This window comes from Gopherus flavomarginatus, chromosome 1 (genome assembly GCF_025201925.1).
Source record: "Gopherus flavomarginatus isolate rGopFla2 chromosome 1, rGopFla2.mat.asm, whole genome shotgun sequence".
In the NCBI taxonomy this organism is placed as follows: Eukaryota; Metazoa; Chordata; order Testudines; family Testudinidae; genus Gopherus; species Gopherus flavomarginatus.
Genome location: NC_066617.1, coordinates 276,912,180 through 276,938,009, shown reverse-complemented (window position 1 = coordinate 276,938,009; position 25,830 = coordinate 276,912,180). Strand labels below are relative to the sequence as shown.

Sequence of the window (25,830 nt, the reverse complement as noted above, 5' to 3'; positions counted from 1 at the left end):
CTTCTTTTCTATAGCCTAAGAGAGTCGGGGTTCTTTTGAGAGGAAAAAAGCTGATGTCATAGATTTTCTATTCCATGTGATAGACTTTAATACACTCAACAGAACTAAACAGGTTAAAGCTGATTGGAGATAACCTGCTTTAACTAATCGGTGAGCTTCTTACCTGGAGTAAGCTGGCATAGCTCTGTGAAGTCAATGGAACTATGTTGATTTACACCAACTGAGAATATAGACATATAGATGGAAGCATCCATAAATATTAGCTCAGAGTTGATAGTGGCACATAGACATTAATAAAAAAAATAGTTGCACTAGTTGAATTTATTTGTTTAGAAATTCCATCTTGCCCCTGACATTTATTCAAAATGCTGCTACAAAGATCCTTTGTCTTGACTGTCACTTTGACCATGTCAGCCCTCTCTTTGTGTCACTTCATTGATTCCCCTTTCTCCATTGCATCAAACATAAGCTACTTATCCTGAGGGTACGTCTACATTACAGGATTATTCCGATTTTACATAAACTGGTTTTGTAAAACAGATTGTATAAAGTCGAGTGCACGCGGCCACACAAAGCACAATAATTCGGTGGTGTGCATCTATGTACCGAGGCTAGTGTCAATTTCTGGAGCATTGCACTGTGGGTACCTGTCCCGTAGCTATCCCATAGTTCCCGTAGTTGCCCCTGCCCATTGGAATTCTGGGTTGAGATCCCAATGCATGATGGTGCAAAAACAGTTTCGCGGGTGATTCTGGGTAAATGTTGTCACTCATTCCTTCCTCCGTGAAAGCAACAGCAGACAATCATTTCGTGCCCTTTTTCCCTGGATTGCCCTGGCAGATGCCATAGCATGGCAACCATGGAGCCCATTTTGCCGTTTGTCACTGTCACCGTATGTGTACTGGATGCCGCTGACAGAGGCGGTACTGCAGCGCTACACAGCAGCATTCATTTGCCTTTGCAAGGTAGCAGAGATGGTTGGCAGTCGTTCTGTACCATCTGCTGTGCCATTGTAAATTGGCAATGAGCTGACGGTTATCAGTCGTTCTGTACCGTCTGCTGCTGTCATGGGTGCTCCTGGCTGACCTTCGCTGAGGTCAGCCAGGGGCACAAAGACAAAAATGGGAATGACCCCCTGGGTCAGTCCTGCCTAGAATATGGGGCAAGTGTACTAGAGAACCAATGTATCAAAGAACCAGAGAGCACAGCCGCTCTGTGTCAGATCCCACAGAAATGATGAGCTGCATGCCATTCTAGGGGGTGTCCCTGCAACAACTCCACCCATTGCTTCCCTCCGCCCCCAACCCTTCTAGGCTACCATTGCAGGGTCCCCCCATTTGTCTGATGAAGTAATAAAGAATGCAGGAATAAGAAACACTGACTTTTTAGTGAGATAAAATGAGGGAGAGGCAACCTCCAGCTGCTATGATAGTCCAGGCAGGACATTAAACGGTGGAGGGGAGAGGATCCCAGCATCCCGCTGCTATGATAGTCCAGGCAGTACAGAATCTTTTCTTTACACATGAAAGGGGGGAGGCTGATGGAGTTCAGCCCCCAGTTGCTATGATGAGGACAGTTACCAGCCGTTCTGTACCATCTGCCAGGAATAACTGGGAGTCATTCCTATTTTTACCCAGGCGTCCCCGGCCGACCTCACCTGAGGCCAGCCAGCAGCACTCACGGGCTGATGACGAGGATGGCTACCAGTCCTACTGCACTGTACTGTCTGTCACCGGGGAAGGGAGAGGAGAGGATGCTGCTGTTCATTGCCCCAGCACTGTGTCTACCAGCAGCATGCAGTAGGCATACGGTGACATTGAAAAAAGTCAAGAAACGATTTTTTCCCCTTTTCTTTCTTTGACGAGATATACCCTGAACCACCCTGGACAATGTGTTTGACCCTACAGGCACTGGGAGCTCAGCCAAGAATGCAAATGCTTTTCGGATACTGCGGGGACTGTGGGATAGCTGGAGTCCTCAGTCCCCCCTTCCCTTCCTACACGAGGGTCCATTTGATTCTTTGGCTTTCCATTACGCTTGTCACGCAGCACTGTGCTGTGGACTCTGTATCATAGTCTGGAGATTTTTTTCAAATGCTTTGGCATTTCATCTTCTGTAATGGAGCTCTGATAGAACAGATTTGTCTCCCCATACAGCGATTAGATCCAGTATCTCCCGTACGAACCATGCTGGAGCTCTTTTTGGATTTGGGACTGCATCGCCACGCGTGCTGATCAGAGCTCCATGCTGGGCAAACAGGAAATGCAATTCAAAACTTCGCGGGGCTTTTCCTGTCTACCTGGCCAGGGCATCCAAGTTCAGATTGCTTTCCAGAGCGGTCACAGTGTTGCACTGTGGGATACCACCCGGAGGCCAATACTGTCGATTTGCGACGACACTAACCCTAATCCGATATGGTAATACCGATTTCAGTGCTACTCCTCTCGTCGGGGAGGAGTACAGAAACCGTTTTAAAGAGCCCTTTATATCGATATAAAGGGCCTCATTGTGTGGACGAGTGCAGCGTTAAATCGGTTTAGCGCTGCTAAAATCGATAGAAATGCGGAGTGTGGACCAGGCCTGACTTTCAAGGCTCTTCATGGTCTATCCCCACTCAACTTATTTCTGGTTCACTGGTGAGAGGTCCAGTCAGTCCATGATGCCAACCTTCATTACCCACTTGTTAAATTTTCAAACAAACCCCTTCAAGCTTTTTCCCATGCTGCTCCATTCATTTGGAAGAAGCTCCCTGTAAACTTCCACAAAGCCAATCATTTTCTTCCTTCAAGTCCTGCCTGCAACCTCTCCTTTACTGTCATGTCTATACAAGGCTTGACATTGATTAGAGGTAAGGTATTATCTTTTGACAGAACTTATCAGTGACATCCGCTTACTGAGTAAATGCAAGATCCCATCTTGTCTCTCTAATATCCTTGCACAAACTTGTCAGTGCAATTTCGCTGTAGCCATCAGTTAGGCACTTGGTAGGCTGATACCATAGCCTTTCATGCTGACCAATATAATCTCACTGTTTCCTTGTGCTTCCCCATCTGTCATTCTGTATCCACCCAATGTCCCTTGACTTACACATAGTGGACTCTCTCTGATATTACCTCCATGGAAATCTATTCAAACTGATCACTGATCATGCCTCCCTAAGGTAGTTAAGTACCATGAAAAAATACAAATCCCCGGTTTATGTGTTGTTATTGCTCTCTACAGCCACAGATCTTCCAAGTACAGCAAAGAGCTGAAAAGACTCAGCAAAAAGCTAATTTCTTCTCCTACCCTCAAGGAATAGGGAGACCAGACAGCTGGCCCCAGTTCTGCAGACACACTCCCAAGAGGGAGGGGGTGTGATGGGGTATACAATTCCCACACTGGGTAACACAGGTTAGCAAAATGATCTAGGCTCAGGTGGCCCTGCCATGCCATATCTGTGAGAGATGTCAGAATTGGAGGGAGCAGCTTAAAAAGGAAGAAACCCAGTTGAGTTGGTAGAAGACCAGTGAGGAGGCCATATCTCGAGTCCTTTGTTTTTGGAGCAAGGGCTGGCTAAATGTAAGGACTCCTTAATGAATTGATGTCTGGTGACCCTTTCCTGAAGGAAGGGAGGACCTGTTGTGGAACCAATTATGATGGGATTATTCTTTGACACTAGCCCATGAGCCTAGATGCGGTCAATGGCTTTATGGAAGCCCTCTGAGGGAAGAGGACACTACCCAAACCCCAGGAAGTGTGAACTATCTTCTGAGCCTCTGATGAGGACTGATATACTGAAACACCCGGACATCGCTGAGAAGAGGCCCAGGTGAGAACTGTGGCCTGGCTTAGGGCCTAGTTGTCACCATGGCTTAGGAACCCCAGTAACAGCACCCAGTACTGCTAGATCCCACTCCATTGCTCCAAGTGAATAGACAACACAAATTAAAATCCCTAAAAATCTCTGAAGTTGAATAAATCTGGGATTTGATTATTATGGATCTGAATCCTTTTTTAAAAAATTATTTTAAGACTGTCCAAAACAGAAAAAAATAAAAACTTACATTCTGTTACATATGAAGCTGTCTTCTGTTTGCTCCCAGATGGCTTTCTTGAACTGTTTCTGAAATATAGTAGGAAGGTATTTTTTTAGGCTGTTTCCGAAAAGAAATCATAACTTTTGCATTTACCACAATAAAGGGCTGGCACAATCTGGGATACAATCCAGACCAGTGAAGAGTTGTCTCACCTCTTACCCTGTAATCCTGAGTGCCTCACAATGCCTTGGTACTGACTCTGCCTGGGATGCCCATAGTCAGCAATGAGCATGCATTCTAGTATCTAAGTATTGGGCAGCCCTGGTCCAATACTTTGGATCCTGGAACCTACCTGCGATACTAGAGACTTCCACTGGTCTCCACCAACCTTGGTTAACAACTCATAAGATGACTCCACAGTGTTTGTAGTCCCAAATTTTCCCCAAAACATGTGTTCTGAACTGTCCAACTCTGACCTGGAACAATCAGAAAAATGTTAACTATTTGATTTTGTTCCTGTGTATATATAATATAAATAGATGGTTTAGGTGGATTTTCAGAACTTTTCTTTTGGCTGCAATACTACTGAAGCAGAGATAAAGTACTGTTTCATCCTTGCATTTGGAGGGTTGTAGTTGCACATCTATATGTCTTAGGTTTTAGCATGACAATACTGGGAAGGCCCAGTCTGAGGTGTGGACTTAGGGGAAGAACAGATCCTTGAAGTAACATCTTACTAAAAAGTGTCTTTGTTAGAGAGAAAATATTACCCCATAAGGAAAGCTTTTCACAGTCAAAACGTAAGGGTCTTTTGAGCTTCCTCAAAGTCTATTTTTATGAGTGGCACTCTTCTAGTTAATAATGAAATAATGGAAAATGATGGTGTTCGCAGCTCAGGCACTCAACAGCTGGTGTCTCAATTAACTTCTGCGGGTTCTTATATGTATACTACTTGCTCCAGGCTGACAAAATGTCAGTGTAAACACTGTGTTGCTTATGTCAACTGTTACGGGCCTACAGGAACTCTTCCACAATTTCCCACACTGACAATACGATTGATACAAGTGCTTCTAGTGGGGACGTGCATCACCTGTAGCCCAGCAGTCAGCATTCACTTGTGATGTAGAAGAACCATGTTTGAATCCCCCCTGATTGATTTGGAGCATTGACTTGAAGCCAAGTCTCCTGTAGAGTGCCCTAACCACTGAGCTATTGGATATTCTGGGATGTGACTCTCTCAGTATCTTCTGTTGATACTATTCCACTTAGTATAAATATTTATCGGGAGCTGTGACTTGAACCTGCCATTCCCACATCTCAGGTAGATGCACTGTGCACTGCACTGCCGGTTATAATGAAGTGAGGGGGTCATGTGTATGCACACATGCTCACTCAGGTTTTTCCGAAGAAATGACTGACCTTGCTTAGACGCCTAACTCTAGAGGGGGTTCACAGCTGTGAATATTGCCTGAAGGGAGATGCCTCCCTCTAATTTGACGTTAGGCGCCTAACTATATTTGAATTTCTCTTGGGTAGCTTAGGTGGCTTCCTGCTTAGCTTTCTAGCTTCTATGAATCCCTTTTGTGGGGCACCTAACTCTTCCCATACAATGCATGGGGAGCCTTTACACCTGATTCAGGAGTGTGAATTGTGCTGGGTGACAGCGTATCTAGGAGTTAGGCAGTGCAATGCCCAAGTCCCCTTTGTGGATATAGGGCCAGACTTTTAACAGTATTTAGGCAACCAATGCAATGTTCAAAAGCATCTAGGTGCCTAATTTCCTCTGATTTCACTGGACACCTAAATACCTTTAAAGATCTATCCCCTAGTCCTCAGATGCTATCCTTGAATTGGAATGACCCCTAGTTTTATTTTTGCAAAACCATTTTAGTTTTTGCCCCTCTCAATTTAACAGCCAGGTCCCATTGGCATGTTCATTCATATGTATATACATGGTCTAGGGCTGTGATTCAGAGGTGCACCAAGGAGGTCAGGTCTACCTCACCAATAACGAAGACTTTTAAATAGTTAATACATATTGCTTTAAATTGTCAGCTTAATCTTTCAGAGAGGAGTTGCACTTTTTCTCTCTCACTCTTCAGTTGTTGAGCTCAGTTGCTTCAATAAAAATAAGGTGATGGAACAATAACATGAAGAAAGTTCCCAGGCATAATAGTCTGGTTTAGATAATATTGTGGTTGGTATGATCTAGTATCAAATTGCTTTTTTTCCCTCTGTGATTGTTGCTAAGGAACAAGATCACGTATAACAAAGCTGTGCTAATGGTATATGCTGATGAAACGTAATCTTGTTACATATTGAGAAGAAAAGAAGCTTTGCAGGTATTCCTGTTAGGAAGACGTTCATCCTTTGAACGTCTTCCTGATATGAACAGCTTTTTAATGTATTTGAACAGGTCAAAGTTTAGATTTACCAATGGAAAAGGTTACTGTACATCATAAAAATTAAAGGCCAGACAGAAACTTGTTTAAGGGTGAAGCTTATTATGGAATTTATACAGCATTTTGGAAATCAGTTATTTCATCTGAGATTACTGTAACTGCAGAACAGAGAGAGATCAGCTCTTCTGTTTTAGCTCAACATTAATTACATTTACGCTCATTGTAATGTCACTTTATACTGCCAGTAAAAGGTAAAGGGGCCAGTGATGTAAATGGGACTCAGGATCTGTGTAATTTTTGTCAGGAAGAAGGCAGTGCCTTGATTCTCTTTGCTTATTTTTGGAAGACTTTAGGGATAAATATTTGAGAGGAGACATGGGTAGCACAAAATATGATTATTTGTTAGGGGGACTTCTGCATATGCTTCCAGCATAGTTGCTTCCAAAAGTAACCTTTGGAGTCTAACTTGCAATATTAAACAAGAACCGTTTATTTTCTTTTAATATCTCTTTAGGCTTGTGGGGTGACAAAAACTCAGAGAATTTATTTTAGTAATTGCTGTCTGCATACTGTTATAACATTAAAGTATTAATTCAGGGGAAGGCCAAGCATTTCAGAAACTCTCATCAGAGTTATACGTGAAACAGAATATTCTACGATGATAATGCTTTAAAAAGACTGTTCTAGGAAGGTGTTGTTTGACCATCTCTTCTATGTGTTGTGTTAAATGGAGGATTTAATATCTGAAATGAAATGCACCGAGACATAGTACAATATAATACAAATTAACACTGTCTCAGATGAATAGGTAATGCATTATTTAAGATATTTACAGTTTTGCTCATACTTTATAAATTGTTTCAGGAGCTTATGCAACACAGCCTGTAGAAACTTAGTAACAATTATTACATAGAGGCAGTAGCTTCCCCATAATTAAGGCTTCAGCCATCTCTCATAAAAATCCTTCTTTAATCTCCCTATACATTTTTAGTTTGAAAAATTGGGTTTGGCTGTAAAATTGCCAGACTTACTGTGAATTAAAAAAAAAAAAGATTCTGTAAAGTTTCAAGAACATTAATCGGTTGTATATATATGCATTTATGAGGCATTCCACAAAACTTTGTGCTGTGAGATGCTATATAAATGTAAAATTATTTTTTTATTCAGTCTACTACCATATTTGGGGCTGTTTTGTGGTTATGAGAATAAAATCCCTTCCCTGGCTAATATCACCTTCTATTCCTAATTCCAGTTTTTAGTTTAATGAGAAAGAGATTTTAGTAGTCTGAGACAAATACACACATTTTGGCTTGGTTAATTGTACATTTGTAAGCAATATTTAGAATAGATGAATAGGTTACTTCTGTTGCTAATAGAGCTGAGTAAAATTTTTTGGACTATTAATTTATTTGCCAAAAAATGCAGTTTTGGTCAAAACTATTCATGAATTTGACTTGAATTTGACAAATAGTTGCAGCAATTTTTTTCTGGCTAGATTTACAAGTGCACTTTGGCACCATATGCAAAATGGAGGAATGGGAGGAGGAAGTGCAACGTGCATTAGCTATTGCAACTTATTTCATACAGTATACTGTGGGCTATTCGTGAGAAAAAGAGAAAAAGAGAAATATAGCAATAATATTTTTAATTTATCACCCACTAGTTGTTGAATTCCAAAATATTTCTTATTTGTAAAGCATTGTGAAAGCTATTTTTGTTGCAGATGGTGATACATACAGAGCAATCCATACATGAATTCTGAAAGAGCCTACAGGGAAGGGCTTCTTCACATAGACAGATGAATTAGGATATTTATCTGACGGGGTCATCACACATTTCTTATCAGAAAAATGGATTTCCTCTTCAGGGCTAGGAACTATTTAAAAAAAATCCAAAATAGGCTGTAGCATTCAATAAATTGTGTCATAAAATTGAATGGGAAGCAAATCTAACCATGCCTTGCAAAATGTGAAGTGGGAATAGGGCTCTGAGACATCAAGCATGGCAGATTAAAAAAAGCCTTATTTTAGCAAAGAAGGCTCTTGAACTTTATGTAGAAAATTTAATGGTTATGTTTTACCTTCCTCACAGAAGTGTTGTGAAATCTACTTCATTAATTTTTGTGAAGTGCTTTGAGATCCTCAGATGGGAGGTGTTATAAAACTGAAAAGTGTATATTGAAAAGCAAGTGATTGAAAATGCATCTGTTTCCAAAGTAAGTTGACTTCAGTGGGAATCAGTGAATCCCACTAGGTGCCTATATACAACTTTTTGCAGCTAATTACTTTTAAAAATTGAGGCTCTGGAGGTTTATTGCTGTCACATGCATGTCAACATATTAAATGCAATTGGTAAATCATGCAGGCAAGTATTTATAGTACAGTGCACAACTGACACTTATTAAACATTTCCATTACCTTCCTTTACATCAGGGGTTCCGAAACTTGGTTTGCAGATTGTTCTGGGTAAGCTCCTGGCGGGCCGCTTTGCTTACCTAAGCATCCACAGGTACGGTCGCTTGCAGCTCCCAGTGGCCACAGCTCGCCGTTCCCGGCCAATGGGAGCTGCGGGAAGTGGCACTGGCCAGGCCACCTCTTCCTGCAGCTCCGATTGCCTGGGAACGGCGAACCGCAGCCACTGGGAACTGCAAGCAGCCGTACCTGTGGATGCTCAGGGTAAGCAAAGCGTCTCATGGCCCACCAGGGGTTTACCCTGAACAAGCCACAAACCAAGTTTGGGAACCCCTGCTTTACATTAATATTCTAATTTATTTTCCTTTGTACAACACAAGAGCACTTACTACGAAAACATTCATACCTTGTCAAAAGAAATCTGCAAACTTAGTACTAATGGTTGAAAGATGAGTATCAAGTTCCTGAGATGAACCATGGAAATTGATTGGAATTCTGTCATTCACGTCTATGGGAGCAGAACTGGATTGAAAGGGACTGATCCAATGAATTGCTGAGCATCTTCTACCCTCATTGACTTTAGCTGAGGGGGCTCAACACCTTATTAAAATAAAGCACTGAGAGTCAAGTTCTGCTCCCATTGAGAGGAAGTTTTGCCATTGACTTAGTTGGGCAAGAATCAGGTATCCTTACTTTGAATTGCAGTTTACCCCAGGGGTAATGCCAATTACTTCAGTGGGTCTACTCATGGAGTAAATTGTTCTGTGTGAGTAGGGTATCAGAATCTGGTTCACTGGGAACAGGATTGTGGTTGTATGGCTACAATTAACCCTATTTTTGTAATTAAATAGTAGAGATACAGCTTGTATCTTAAATGAATATTATGTACCAGTATGAATCTTTAATAGAGGATGCTGACCTTTACTGCCCTGCTGTGTTTACCTGCCAGTGATGTCCTAAGCATTGGGTGCTACTGAGTTTTTAGGATGATACCTCGTGTTTTAGAGATGCATAAGAATATTCCAGGACAGAGCCAATATATATAGTTATATACACTTGCCATCTGTCTGTCTCTCTATTTAGGACTATTTAGTGTGCCTCTGTGTTTGTCCAAGAACAAAGTTTTAATTATAAATTAAAAATAATTGGTCAATTTTATTTTAAAAGTTTCACTATAAAGGGTTATTAAATAATGTATCTATATCTATATCAATATCGATATCGATATATTATAATCATGTTATAAATATAAGTGATGTGTTATGAGCACATCAGTAGAAGTTAGTACACGTAATTATTAGTGGAGCTGGTCAAAAAAATTTCCATTGCAAAGATTTCCCATGAGAATATGTCGTTTATTGAAATCAAAATTTCTTCACAAATGTGTCAATTCTGATTAATTATTTCTTTGGAAAAAATATCAAATTGAAGTGTTTTAATAGGTTCAAAACATTCAGTTTTGTCCTTATTGAAACTAAATGTTTCAATTTTTCATTTCCAAATGGCCTTCTCATCTATAAATTTATTTTATATTCTATATTATAATATAGAATAAAAAAGTTAAAATTTGAATTGTTTTTATGAAACTTTTTAATCTGAAATTATTTTTAAATGCTTGTTTTGTGGGAAATTTTGAAATTCTTTGGTTTTGTTGCAATTCAGAATGAAAACAAATTTCAAATTCACAGAATATCCTGCAGTACAGAAATTCTAATTCCTATACAGCTCTAGTTACCAGCAATCTATTGATTTACATTCTACACAGTCTGTAATAATTGATATCCCTTCATAAACTGTTTATAAATTGAAAATTAATATAAAATATGACCAATTATAATTAGGATATTTTCGTCATAAGACATTTATAAAACAAGCTGAATAACCATGAAGATAGTTAAGGGCTTCATTCAAAAGAGTGGAAAAAGTATCTTTTTTTCTTGCATGTGTTCAACTAGAAAAGGATATAATCTTAAATTGCTGTACAGAAAAGTTTAGATTTTCTTCTACTACTAAGTTCTGACATCACTGTGAAGGCCCTGGGTATGCCACTGCAAGCTGCCCCCAAAATCTGCCATAAAATCCCTGAGTTTCTTCGGTACCAATGAATTGATGTATTTTAGTACTTTAATGCTATTTCAAAAATTCCAGTTTTTTTATATGAACTGAATATGAATGTGAATCATATAGTCAATAAAGCATTCTTTGTGGGGTTTATTTTAATAGTTAATCCAACTTATTTTATGCTTCCCCATAATTTTCAGTTTTCACTGTGTTGTACCGTCTTCTTCTGAAAATGCTTATTGTATTGCAGACCTTGTTAGCAGAAACTAAGGGTTTTGGCTGACAAAAGGGGGCATACTGGAGTTTTTGATACCCAGGAAGTCATGGGAAGTGCTTTGGAATAATAAGATAATCACATTAGCTGGGTGTTTCTCTAGAATTATCGGCAATGAAATAGTTGGCAATGTTGACATTCTAAATTGTCATCTTTATGTTTTGGTCTTGCAATTGAAACAACTGTACATTCGTACCTCAACTGCTCTTTCAGGCTTTTTGCAAAAAAAATCACAACATCAGTTTATACTAGCTTGATGTCTGAATTTATTTTTTTTCAACAATAAGGGCTTGGAACATCATTTTACTTAAATTAAAGCTTAGATTGCAGATTGCATTTCTGCAGCAAGTGATGGATTCAATACAGATTTTGCCGCCATAGAATTACATTATTCATGGATCCCTGGTTATCAGTTGGGTGCTCATTAACAATGATGAGGGGAAGGGCACAATCTACTACCTAGTTTGGATGGAATGGTACAACATATGTGGAATATAAGATTAGACATATTGATCATATAAGATACTTTTGTAATGCCCAGAATGGTGTTAGATGATGCACACACAGCATACAATTTAAACTATAAGTATTTGGGGGCAAAGTCTTTGTTATTATGTAATACAATGAGAGATGGTGCCAAAGAGTAGGTAGGGATTGAGGTGAGGAAGGACAATGGTTACAGCAATAATGTTATGTGGTTATTCAGTTTAGGCATGTACACATCGTGGTGGTTCTGTTAAAGAGTATTTTATATGTATAAAAATAAGGTAGATAAGGATATCATATATTCTTGACTCACATGTGAATAACTGTTTTGAAGCAGAATACAACAGGTTCACAAAGTCAGGGTCGTGGTGAAATGTGAGGCCTTGAGATCTGGAAATATAATGGGTAAGGGGTGGGGAAATGGAAATCAGAGATTGTTTAGCTATAACAGGGATGCAAAGGAATGATGAGAATAGTAGGTGGAAAATAGGTCATCTAGACAGGAAGCTGCTGTACTCCTCTATGAACCTAATTCCCATGTGCTCAGAAATTCAGAAGGCGTTCCAAAGATGTCTCTTGTGATATCTCATTTAATGAATAGGTGGGAGAGGGGCAGAAGATGCATTTTCAATTCCATAGCTCATTGTGATCAATGTACCATCAAAGGTTCCTGATAAAATGTGGAAAGATTCAATTATTCTCTAAAGATATAAAGAGTTCTCTGCGGGGGTTTGAAATCAATAGAAATGTGGAAAATTAGAAGTCTGCTAAAGAGAGGAGGATTACATACTGCAAGTCCTTGATAAGGAACAGTTCAAAATGTAAAGTGACCCAGCAGGTTATAAAAATCCTCTTTTCTACTGTGCTTTTTACCTGGCTAATTAGGTATCAACTTACAAGGTGACAGGGCAGAAGAAAAAGACTATTGTGACTGATTTATTTTTGGATACATATATAGAGGCATAAAATCACTTAGGCTATATTCCTCTCTACACGCTTCCGATGAGATGCCACCTAAAACATTTTATTCGGTCTGAACAGCTGGACACCAGAAAGACAGACATACTGGAGGAAATTCAGTTCAGTCATGACTATTAGGCAATTAGGGTGCATGATAACAGACTATGTGTATCTGAAGGGACCTTTTCACAGTTGTATAAAGAATATAAAGAAAAATTTTAAAAGGAAAAATCTCTCTTTTTTGAGATCTATTTTCCTAATATTTCTACAAATCTGTGGGAGCTTTATCCCTTAAGATATTGTATAATTAGTCTGGGCAATGAACAATAAACTCTATTGAAGGGAACAGTCTTACACTGGCACAGGGAAACAGGCTGGATGTGACTTGGCAGGTCTTTCCTGGCTCTAACTTCTGAGAGTCTGCTTTTTTATAGGTAGTATTTTTTTTTTAAGGTTGAAATTGAGGGTTAATCCCCAGGAACTCTTTCAATTGTATGCTTTCAAGAGAGATCTGCCATAATGTAATGATCTTGACTGTAAAATGTTCATCATCTAGATTTCTGCCTGAGATATGAGTATACAATAAAAGATGAGGCAAAACCCAAATATCTTCATGACCTTTATATGTGGTTCATTGTAAAGAATATCCAGGTAGTTTAATTTACATATGAGATATATTTTGATCATCTAAACAGAAGGCCTGTGATAAATATGCTGTTCAGGTGTAGTTGTGCCACCTAGTTTATTTGCCAATAGGGATTTTAAGTTAGAAATAGCTTTTAGTTTTGGCAGTATCCCAGTTAATCGTTTCAGCTCTTAAAGGCCAGTTAAATTCATAGTCTTAATCTTTTGAGTATTTGAAATGAAGAGCAGATGACTTCAGAATATGCACAATTATCTACTCCCTTTAATAACACCTTTAGTTACTATAACAGGAAGAATATGGATGACTGTATTGGGAACCTCTGCTATTAAGAGAAAAGGATGGTGCTTTGGAATGACTTAGCTTTGCTAAAATGCGTCACGGAAATTTAAATTTGGGGATGGACAAATGTCCATTGCTGAGTTTTTAGCTAAGGAAGTAAAATGCGTCTTCTGACTTGCACTGAATGTCCCTGCAATTGCGTCTTGCGGAAAGTGTGACAAAGCTGTATTGGTGAGTCCCGTGCTTCCTGGTGGATTCAGTGGCCTCAGAAGCTCATGAAGGCCCTCAATATGACCTTTCTTTCCCAGTATGGTGGCAAGGTTACAGCTTTTTGAGCTATTTTCATCACAGGCCGGTATGGAAGGTGGGAAGGTGGAATACCCACAGTCTCTGTTGCTCCTTAGAGCTCCATAGGCACTGTTTGGTCCACTGCCAGGATCAAATTCTGTTTTCCCTCTCAAAAGAATCTCTGTAGATCATGCAGGGAGGAAGGGGGGAACCTGGGCCCACCCTCTACTCCGGGTTCCAGCCCAGGGACCCTAATGATTGCAGCTGTTAGCAGCTTCCCTCCTCCACTGACACTGCTTTGATTCCCTGGGCCACTTCCCCGTGCTTCCCTTTTCCAAGCTTCACTCTTACCTCAGGATTCAGCAATGCTTCCTCTCCTCCAGCTCCTTTCACCTGGGCTGCTCTCGAGAGAACTAGCAAGGAGAACTTTTAAAGCAGTATAAGTGGGACCTTAATTGGTTCCAGCTCTCTGCATTAGCATAACAGCCTTAACTAACCCTTTGTCAGTTAATTGAGATCAGGTGCCAGCATTAAACTAACAACCTCAACTGGTTAAATTGTCCTCAGGAGAACAGGGACCTGCTCATTCTGAGGCAGATATACCTACCATCCACTACCTTCTTCTACCCTTCTGGCCTGAGTCCGTCACAAAAGATACAGCTTTCACGAACATCCCTTAAATCTCCTGCCCCTTTTCCTAAAGGTCCAGGTGCTCTAAAGTGTATGGTCAGTCTATATAATTCCAAAGCACTCAGTAAATAATGCTGCATTATAATTGACTGAAATATACCAGCATATGGCTTGACAGTGACAAAAAAGATAATTTCCCTGTTCTTTGTGACATAGTGTTGAAGACAAAGGACATGTCTACAGTATGGGTGCTACAGTGGCACAGCTACAGTGCTGCATCTATGCATTTCCTATAGAGATTTTTTTTTTCTGTCAATGTAGGCAAACCACTTCTCTGAGTGTTGGTAGCTAGGTCGATGGAAGAATTCTTCTGTCAGCCTACCTGCATCTACACTGGATGTAAGGTCAGCTTAACTACAGTGCACAGGGGTCTGATTTTTTTCACATCCCTGCATGCCATAGCTATGTCAACCTAACTTTTTAGTATAAACCAAACCTAAGGCTTGGTGGGATAACTCACATGACTGGAGTACTGTTATGGATGGATATAAACTGTTCAGGAACGACAGGCAGGGCACAAAAGGTGGGAGAGTTGCACTGTATGTAAGAGAGTAATATGACTGCTCAGAAACTGCAGAAAAACCTGAGAGTCTCTGATTAAGTTTTGAAGAGTGAGCAACAAGGGTGACGTGGTGAGAGTCTGATATAGACCACCAGACTAGGGGGATGAGGTGGATGAGGCTTTCTTCAGGCAACTAACAGAAGTTACTAGATCACAAGCCCTGGTTCTCATGGGAGACTTCTATCACCTCGATATCTGCTGGGAGAGCAATACATCAATGCACAGACAATCCAGAAAGTTTTTGGAACGTGTAGGGGACAGTTTCCTGGTGCAAGTGCTGGAGAAACCAACTAGGGGCAGAGCTCTTCTTGACCTGCTGCTCACAAACAGGGAAGAATTAGTAGGGGAAGCAAAAGTGGATGGGAACCTGAGAGGCAGTGACCATGAGATGGTGAAGTTCAGGATCCTGACACAGGGAAGAAAGGAGAGCAGCAGAATACAGACCCTGGACTTCAGAAAAGCAGACTTTGACTCCCTCAAGGAATTTATGGGCAGGATCCCTGGGAGAATAACATGAGGGGGAAAGGAGTCCAGGACAGCTGGCTGCATTTTAAAGAATCCTTATTGAAGTTGCAGGAGGAAACTATCCCAATGTGTAGAAAGAATAGCAAATATGGCAGGCAACCAGCTTGGCTTAACAGTGAAATCCTTGCTGATCTTAAACGCAAAAAAGAAGCTTACAAGAAATGGAAGATTGGACAAATGACTGGGGAGGAGTATAAAAATATTGCTCAGGAATGCAGGAGTGAAATCAGGAAGGCCAAATGACTCTTGGAGTTGCATCTAGCAGGGGATGTAAAGAGTAACAAGAAGGGTTTCTACAAGAAGGTCAGGGAAAGTGTGGGCCCCTTACTGAATGGGGGAGGCAACCTAGTGACAGAAGATGTGGAAAAAGCTAATGTACTCAGTGCTTTTTTTGCCTCTGTCTTCACAAACAAGGTCAGTTCCCAGACTGCTGCACTGGGCAGCACAGTATGGGGAGAAAAGCTGGATGAGCACAAGTCCATGGGGCCGAATGCACTGCATCTGAGGGTGCTAAAAGAGTTGGCTGATGTGATTGCAGAGCCATTGACCATTATCTTTGAAAACTCATGGCGATCGAGGGAAGTCCCAGATGACTGGAAGAAGGCTAATGTAGTGCCCATCTTTAAAAAAGGAAGAAGGAGGATCCAGGGAACTACTCTCCAGTTGCAGATGTGTTACATCTCCCCCATCATAGAATATCAGGGTTTGAAGCCTCACTTCAGTCCCTGGAAAAATCATGGAGCAGGTCCTCTAGGAATCAATTTTGAAGCACTTCGAGGAGAGGAAAGTGATCAGGAACAGTCAGCATGGATTCACCCAGGGCAAGTCATGCCTGTCTCACCTAATTGCCTTCTATGATGAAATAACTGGCTCTGTGGATGAGGGGAATGCGGTGGGTATGTTATTTGTTGATTTTAGCAAAGGTTTTGAAGCTCTCCCACAGTATTCTGCCAGCAAGTTAAAGAAGTATGGGTTGGATGAAGGGACTATAAGGTGGATAGAAAACTGGCTGTATCATCGGGCTCAATGAGTAGTTATCAATGGCTTCATGTCTAGTTGGCAGCCAATATCAAGCAAGTTTCGGTCCTGGGCCTGATTTTGTTTCTTCATTAATGATCTGGAGGATGGCCTAGATTGCACCCTCAGCAAGTTTGCAGATGACACTAGACTGGGAGGAGTGGTAGATATGCTGGAGGGTAGGGATAGGATACAGAGGGACCTAGACAAATTAGAGGATTGGGCCAAAAGAAATCTGATGAGGTTCAATAAGGACAAGTGCAGAGACCTGCGCTTAGGACAGAAGAATGCCATGCACTGTTACAGACTAGGGACTGAGCGGCTAGGCAGGAGTTCTGCAGAAAAGGACCTAAGGTTTAGAGGGGATAGGAGCTGGATATGAGTCAACAGTGTGCCCTTGTTGCCAAGAAGGATAACGGAATTTGGGGCTATATAAGTAGGAACATTGCAAGCCGATGGAGGGACGTGATCATTCCCCTCTATTCGGCATTGGCGAGGCCTCATCTGGAGTACTGTGTCCAGTTTTGGGCCTCACATTACAAGAAGGATGTGGAAATTTGGAAAGAGTCCAGCGGAGGGAAACAAAAATGATTAAGAGATTCGAGCACATGACTTATGAAGAGAGGCTGAGGGAACTGGGCTTAGTTAGTCTGCAGAAGAGAAGAACGGCGGGGGAGGATTTGATAGCTGCTTTCAACTACCTGAAAGGGGATTCCAAAGAGGATGGATCTAGACTGTTCTCAGAGGTAGCAGATGACAGAACAAGGAGTAATGGTCTCAAGTTGCAGTGGGGAGTTTTAGGTTGGATATTAGGAAAAACTTTTTCCCTAAGAGCACTGGAATGGGTTACCTAAGGAGGTGGTGGAATCTCCTTCCTTAGAGGTTTTTAAGGTCAGGTTTGATAAAGCCCTGAGTGGGATGATTTAGTTGGGGATCGGTCCTGCTTTGAGCAGAGAGTTGGACTAGATTACTTCTGTGCTCCCTCCCAACCCTGATATTCTATGATTCTATGATTCTAAATAGGTCTTGGAATACAAGGGCTGTTATAACTATATAGTCCTTTTGAGTGTATGATGTTCTATTGCTGTTTCTTTGTAAAAGCAGCAAAGAATCCTGTGGCACCTTATAGACTAACAGACGTTTTGGAGCATGAGTTTTCGTGCGTGAATACCCACTTCGTCAGATGCATGTAGTGGAAATTTCCAGGGGCAGGTATATATATATGCAGGCAAGCTAGAGATAATGAGGTAGTTCAATCAGGGAGGATTAGACCCTGTTCTAGCAGTAGAGGTGTGAAAACGAAGGGAGGAGAAACTGGTTTTGTAATTGGCAAGCCATTCACAGTCTTTGTTTAATCCTGAGCTGATGGTGTCAAATTTGCAGATGAACTGAAGCTCAGCAGTTTCTCTTTGAAGTCTGGTCCTGAAGTTTTTTTGCTGCAGGATGGCCACCTTAAGGTCTGCTATAGTGTGGCCAGGGAGGTTGAAGTGTTCTCCTACAGGTTTTTGTATATTGCCATTCCTAATATCTGATTTGTGTCCATTTATCCTTTTCCATAGCGACTGTCCAGTTTGGCCGATGTACACAGCAGAGGGACATTGCTGGCATATGATGGCATATATTACATTGGTGGATGTGCAGGTGAATAAACCGGTGATGGTATGGCTGATCTGATAGTTGTTTCTTTGTAGTATTTCAGAGTAGCAACTGTGTTAGTCTATATCCGCAAAAAGACACTACAAAAAAAACCTTACACCATCTGCTCAAGAAACTCTCTGAGAAAGCACAGGAACAGATCTGTACAGACACATGCCTAGAACCCTGACCAGGTGTATTCTATTTGCTACCCAAGATCCATAAACCTGGAAATCCTGGACGCCCCATCATCTCAAGCATTGGCACCTTAACAGCAGGATTGTCTGGCTTTGTGGACTCTCTCCTCAGGCCCTATGCTACCAGCACTCCCAGCTATCTTCGAGACACCACTGACTTCCTAGGGAAACTACAATCCATCAGTGATCTTCCAGGAAACACCATCCTGGCCACTATGGATGTAGAAGCCCTCTACACCAACATTCCACACAAAGATGGACTACAAGCCATCAGAAATAGTATCCCCGATAATATCATGGTTAACCTGGTGGCTGAATTTTGTGACTTTGTCCTCACCAACAACTATTTCACATTTGGGGACAATATATATCTTCAAGTCACCTGCACTGCTATGGGTACCCGCATGGCCCCACAGTATGCCAACATCTTTATGGCTGACTTAGAACAATGCTTCCTGAGCTCTTATCCCTTAATGCCCCTACTCTACTGTGCTACATTGATGACATCTTCATCCTCTGGACCCATGGAAAAGAAGCCCTCGAGGAATTCTACCATGATTTTAACAATTTCCATCCCACCATCAACCTCAGCCTAGACCAGTCCACACAAGCGGTCCATTTCCTAGAGACTACTGTGCTAACAAGCGATGGTCACATAAACACCACCCTATACTGGAAACCCACTGACCGCTATACTTACCTACATGTCTCCAGCTTCCATCCAGGACACACCACACGGTCCATTGTCTACAGCAAGCTCTAAGATACAACCGCATTTGCTCCAATCCCTTAGACAGAGATAAACACCTACAAGATCACTATCAAGCATTTTTAAAACTACAGTACCCACCTGCTGAAGTGAAAAAACAGATTGACAGAGCCAGAAGAGTACCCAGAAGTCACCTACTACAAGACATTTCTGCTCACTAGATCTGTTCACAGCAGCAGAATACATATGCTTTTACTATCAAACACCCATATTTCACAGTTATTTTTAAAATTTGATGGTCATAGTACACCCAATATAGATAGAGAATGAACCATCCTTTTTCATTTTATCCTTCTTCTTCATTGTTTATGCTCCTTAATCATTATTATTCTTTTATTGAGTATTCAGTTTGCATGTTGTGTTATTAAAACCCATTATAATGAATGGGAAGAGACCACTGACTTAATGGGTTTTGGATCAGGCCCTCAGTGATGCACGGTAAATGCACAAGGTAAAGCAGTATAATACAAAATTTGAAATTTGGTATGACTATTTTATTTATTTTTATTTTGCCATTTCATTTTAGCAGTTTTGAACCTGATCTCTACAAAATCTTGAGGCCTCAAAAGATTTTCACAGACCTCTTTTTGCAAAATCCACATCTATCGTGGAAATTTGTGAGGACGAAGCAAGGTAGCCATCTTGGAACATTTTAAATTGAATAGAGAAGACATATAAAATAAGTCTCATACAGCTTTATAGTATGTACAGTGACACACACTGGGAAGATGGGGCTGAAAGTACCTAAAGATGTAAGTACTCTGGTTCTATCAGCAGAAGTAAAAAGAAGATGCCTACAAAACCTTGCAGTCACAAAATTTCCCTTGCCATGGGCCTGCTAGGTTAGAGGGCCAAGCTGAGGTACTGAGATGCTGGTGACCACAAACAGAATAGCAGCAGCCAGATCAGTGCTTATGGAGAGCAACCAGAGAGGACCAATACCCTACTGAAACAAACCAGACAGTCTTCTATAGTAAAAAGGTCTATAAACATGCATATACACACCCTTAGGTATGGAAAGGCATAGAACCACTTCCTTTAATTGTAACTTGGTACACAGATTGATTAAACATACAAAGAGAAAGATAGACAGTGGTCACACAATTTTTCCCCACATTTGAGAGATATTAATGATTCCAGTGGAACTCCCCACGCAAACTGTTATTAGTAGTGAACATTTACATTACAGTATCCAGAGGCCTACATCAGGATCAGGTCCCCATTATGTTATCTGCTGTGAAAACACTTATAAAGCCAGGGCTCTTTAGCCATTACATCCTTTTATCATACATTTATTGCTGTGTGATGGTATGATTAAGATTAAGATTCTGTCACGGGTATTTCTAGTCAAATTTAGGGACAGGTCATGGGCAATAAACAAATATTCACCGAAGCTCGCAACCTGTCCCTGCCTTTTACTAGGGAAGGGGAGGGAGACAAACAGAGAGCTACCAGGACTTGCAGCTTCTCCAGCCCCATTGCTTCTCCTGTGGCAAGGGCTGACCACTGCTGCTCCAGACCCAGGGGGACTCACCCAACCGCAACAGCTGCTCTGATGAGCTAGGGACCAGGGGCAGCAGAGCCTGCCCAAAAGTGGGGGAGCCAGGGCCCTCTGCCCACCCACCCCCTCTGCCCGAGGCCCTGCCCTCAGCCAAGTCGGAAGCTGGAGCAGGCCAGGAGCTGCAGACACGGGGTGGGAGGGTCCATGTCTCCCCACAAGTGCCTGCATTCTGCTCTTATCTGGACCGACTCCGGGTGGGGGGCCGCAGCCCAGCCATGGTTAGACTCGTGTGGGCAGCTGTGAGGAGCTGCACCTTGGATCCTCCACCTGCCTGGGGTGGAGTGAGTTGAGAGCAGCCCCCAGCCCATGTCCCCACCTCATAGGTCTCCAGCCCAGGGCAGGTCGAGGGTCCGTGGCAGGGCTCCCCACAGCTGCCCACATGGCTCTTATCATGTATAACACTCTGTATCTACGGGGAACACCCTACACCCCCATGTTCATCTTATAAAATGGTTGTATGGTATGCAATGCAAAGTTTGTCGTGTTGGGTGACTTCAGAAGGCTCATGATGCACTAAGCATTGTTGTTACAGTAATGTTATAGTAAGGTTATAGGTTATAATTTCATGTATGTAGTTATGAGGCTGAAAATGTATCCTCATGGCTTAAAATAAGCCCAGGCAAAAACTCTCCAGGAGCTGAGAGGCAGTACACATCTCATTAGGGCATGTATGGGACAAGCCCAGCCCACCCTCAGAGGAATAAAGGGCAGTGGTCTAGGCAGCAACAAAAGAATCTGTTAGGCTATCAAGTGAGTCACGCCCCTTACTTTGGTCAGTTTGGAACTGCAATGAGGTAATGCTCACCTGACTCTGAAGGGATGGTGGGGCAAAGCCAAGAGGAAAGAAAGAAAGGACAAGATAAAAGGGAGAGACATTGGCCATGCTCTTCCTCTCTCTCTTCCACCTACATCTACAGACACCACACCAAGTATCCAAAGGGCTCATCAAAGGGGAGAGCTTGGCTGAAGAGCAACCAACTAGCCTGTGGTGAGAAGCATCTAAGTTTGTAAGGGCATTGAAAGTGTTAAGATTAACTTAGAATGTGTTTTACTTTTATTTCATTTGACCAAATCTGACTTTTGTGCTTTCACTTATAGTCACTTAAAATCTATCTTTATAGTTAATACATTTGTTTGTTTATTCTACCTGAAGCAATGTGTTTGGTTTGAAGTGTGTCAGAGACTCCCCTTGGGATAACAAGCCTGGTACCTATCAATTTCTTTGTTAAATTGATGAACTCATATAAGCTAGCAGCATCCAGCAGGCCTAACTGAACACTGCCAGACTGAGGTTCCTAGGGTTGTGTCTAGGACCACAGATATTGGCTAGTGTCATTCAATTGCACACTTCAAGGAACAGTTTACATGCCAGAGGATGTGTATGAACAGCCCAGGAGTTGGGCTTCTTACAGCAGAGCAGAATAAGGTTTGCTCCCAGAGTCAAGGATTGGAGTGACCTAGCAGATCGCTGGTCCAGATAACACCAGAGGGGAATGTCTCACCATGGCCAGGCTGTGGCCCCACAGCTGGAGCTGGATCCAGGTAACTGCCACATGGGGAGCAGTGGGGAGCCATGGACCCTCCTGCCCTGGCCTGGGAGGGGGGTACAGATACAAGCTGAGGCTTCCCTCAACCCCCACACTGTGGGCAGGTTGAGGGTCTGCAGCATCCCACAGCTGCCTGGGCTCCCTGGATGGGCTTCAGCTGCTGGCCTGGCCAGCAGGGATGGGAGCTGGACCCCTGCCAAAAAGTGGATAGGCCAGCCTCCCCACTTTCAAAAAGTGGGAGGGTGTGGCCCCTTGGCTAGCCCCTATTCTGGCGCCCATGCTGGGACTGCTGCTGTGGTGGGACCAGGGCTGGCCCCTGGTCAGCTGTTATGTGGCCCTGGGGCTGGCCACCAGTCAGCTGTTCTGGCAGCCCTCACCCACTGCTGCTTTGGCGGACCCGAGGCTGACCACAGCCGCTATGCCAGTGGCCGCTGTTTTGCTGCCTCAGCGCTGGCCACCAGTTAGCTGTTCCAATGGCTGCTCTGATAGCCCCGGCACTGACAGCTACTCCAGCTCTGCCCCAGAAGAAGTCCCGGAAAGACACAGAATCCGTGACCTCTGTGACTTCCATAACAGAATCTTATCCTTAGTTATAATTAACTAACATACTTTGTGATATATAATCATTGTATGCTAAATAGATTTAAACTGTAGGATTATCGAAGTATAAGATTGATCAATAGTCAGAGAGGATAAGTATGTATTAGGTATCTAAGTAAATAAGGGCTGAAACACAAGGCCTACGGGCTGAGTCTTGTAGAATGTGAGCTTAGCCATACTAGACCATAGGCTTAGGAAAGTGTTGTCATAAGTAAGTGACCAGAAAATGACCCTCTGCTACAAGATTATGGGGGGAAAATGTGCTAATGGGTAGTATTGCAAAAAATTTGCCATAAGAGTAATTTTTTTCTACAAGATACCTGGTAGTCGCATTTTTCTAACACACACAGTAACCGCAGGGTGCAGTATGTGTGTCAATGCTAATGAGAATAAAAGGAACTATAACCAACTTATGAACAATGGGGCCCACCAATATTCTTGGGGGACACAATACAAATAAGGAAAAAGACGATGGACACCTTCAAGCACATGTGCAGAGTGTAGATATAGGCAGAATCACAAAATAAAAGAGGGCTCCCAGACTGGGTGAAAAGAGTTCCCTATGGGGAAACTCTAGCAGGAATTCTCCCTCTACTGATGATTGTTTGGCAAAGCATCCATCAGACCTTAAGAATATCATTAAGGATGTGAGTATGACTATATTTGTAACTTGTACATTGGTCTTTATAGGATTTCTATATGCTTGGGTAATCATAACCTTAATTGTAACTTTAATAAAATTGATAAAACAAACTAAATGTACTTGTGAATGTGTGTGTGGTTACTGTCCATGGTCTTTATGTGTTCTTAGGCACTCTATATCTGAAGGAAGTTCACTTCTACCCCGATATAATGCCACTCAATATAACATGAGTTTTCATATATCGCGGTAACCCCTGGTCTCCGACAGCAGGGCTTGGGCGGCGATTTAAAGGGCTTGGCGCTCTGGCCACTGTGGGGAGCCCTGGGCCCTTTAAATCACCATCGGAGCCCTGTTGCTGCTACCCCTGGGCTCTGGGAGCGGGGCTCGGGTGGTGATTTAAAAACCCATGGTGGTATAATACAACATTATTAAATTCACTTTAAGTAAAATAAAAGTCTACAGCTCCTACCTCAAGGAGCTTAGAGTCTAGTCAAACTGACAGAAACTTCCAAAATGGAAGAAACATGGTAAATGTGACTGCTTTATGCTGGTAAATGTTGTTAATGGGTGGATAAATGTTTTCTTTTGGTTTTGCATTTTTCAGTTTTTGTAAACTAGCGATTGGTACAATACTGTTATATCCAAATATGTTGAAAAACGTGGTGTTGCATAGCTATATGCAAGTGTACCCATACATCCTAAATACAAGGTGATGATCTGGGTTAGAATCCACTGTAGGTTTGTGTCATAAATAGAAAAAAAATCAGACAGAAACTGTGCACTGGCAATTGTGTGGGCAGTTATTATCTGTTTTTGGTTCTTAACTCTTATAGACAGAGTATTGGTGAAGTTGAATGATTTTCAGACTTATCTTGAGTTGTCTGAGATAAGCAATGTTGTTGTTCCATATCTCAAAATTATATTGTTGTTAGCCACATCTGAGAGTACTTTCTTCCATGAATCACAATCTAATAATACTTTTTCTTGTGGATATTACTGACATTAGGAAAATGTATCTTTTTGCTCTTATGAAGATTTTTGGACAGTGTTTCCTCAGGAAGGTGGATGAAGAGGAGAGAGAGAGAGAGAGATTGAAAGAGAGAACAAAACTTTGAATGTAAAACTTTAAAAACATTCTAAAAATATTTCAGTTTTGCTAGCTTTTTCTAAGTTTATTTACATTAGGTAACAAAAAAATAGAGCAGACTTTTTACCCAACTTCAGTTAAAAGAGACACTGTAGTTTCGTGAGAAACTTTTAGGAACAAAATCTTAAAAACTGTTACCTTATAAATAGAGATTACAAAATCACACTGCATGTAAAATTAATGGCCTCTTCTTTCAAAATTCAGACTAAATGAAGCTTAGGCAGTATTTAGTGTATACACTGTGTAGTGTGTAGCATTTTACTAATCACTTGTCTGTTTTTAGGAATAAAAACTATTTATATAAATATCACTGGTAAGAAGTAGATTTTATGAAATGAAAAGGTTGAAACCTGTAATGAATGTAAATGGAAGAAACGCTATATTGCTTGTTTATATAATGTATTTGGTTTGGTAGGAGTAAGCATAGTTTACTGAACTTTGTTCTGTAGTTTGGGACTATGTGAATTTCATGTAGAGTTTGTGATTCTATTTAGAATGTTGCTTTCAGTTCAGCTCAGACATCAAACTACATTTTTTGTACAGATGGCATCTATTGATACAGTGGGCCATTTTTGCCTGAGAATTGAACTGAGACGTATCTCTGACCTAAAGAATATTTTTTCTCCATGGTCTGGAATTAATTACTGGCATAGCAGCATGGGTAGATTGGCTGTGACTGACAATACTAGTATACAGCTAATGAATGAACAGAGGTGTTTAGTTAGATACTTCTTTGAATAATCTTGCAGAACATTTAAACACCACTTGACAAAACACAATTTTCCATGAAATACCATTTTTCTCTTTCACCTTTGTGATGTCTGTGCACTTCAGCCTACAATATTTTATGGATTTTTTATATTAAAAACATTTTATGTTATTTGAGGTTTATAATTCTCTGAAACTACCTTTCAACCAGCCAGTGGTCAGCTTAGAGATGTTGGAGTCAAACACATAAAGACATTCTAGAGGCCTATACCGCAGAGAGCTGTTTCTAGCTCGTAACATTTTATTGTGTACAATCAGAAAATGTGGTGTGGTTGGCAAACCCTACATTGGCTTTTCAAATTACTGTGCTTCCAGTGTGTTCCAATCAATGAGAACCTCTGAG

General features: G+C 41.5%; 1 protein-coding gene across 9 annotated transcripts in view; it reads left to right on the top strand.

Moving 5' to 3' along the window:
• GPC5 (glypican 5) overlaps window positions 1-25,830 on the top strand; it is a 1,108,951-nt gene that overhangs the window by 355,071 nt on the left and 728,050 nt on the right. For 5 of the 9 annotated variants that reach the window (XM_050948973.1, XM_050948975.1, XM_050948974.1 and 2 more), the window contains exon 6: window positions 18,180-18,261. The exons of the other annotated variants lie outside the window; for them this stretch is intronic. In XM_050948973.1, coding sequence (XP_050804930.1) covers window positions 18,180-18,261 — 82 coding nt within the window. The remainder of the gene's footprint in view (window positions 1-18,179; window positions 18,262-25,830) is intronic. 9 annotated transcript variants of the gene reach the window in all.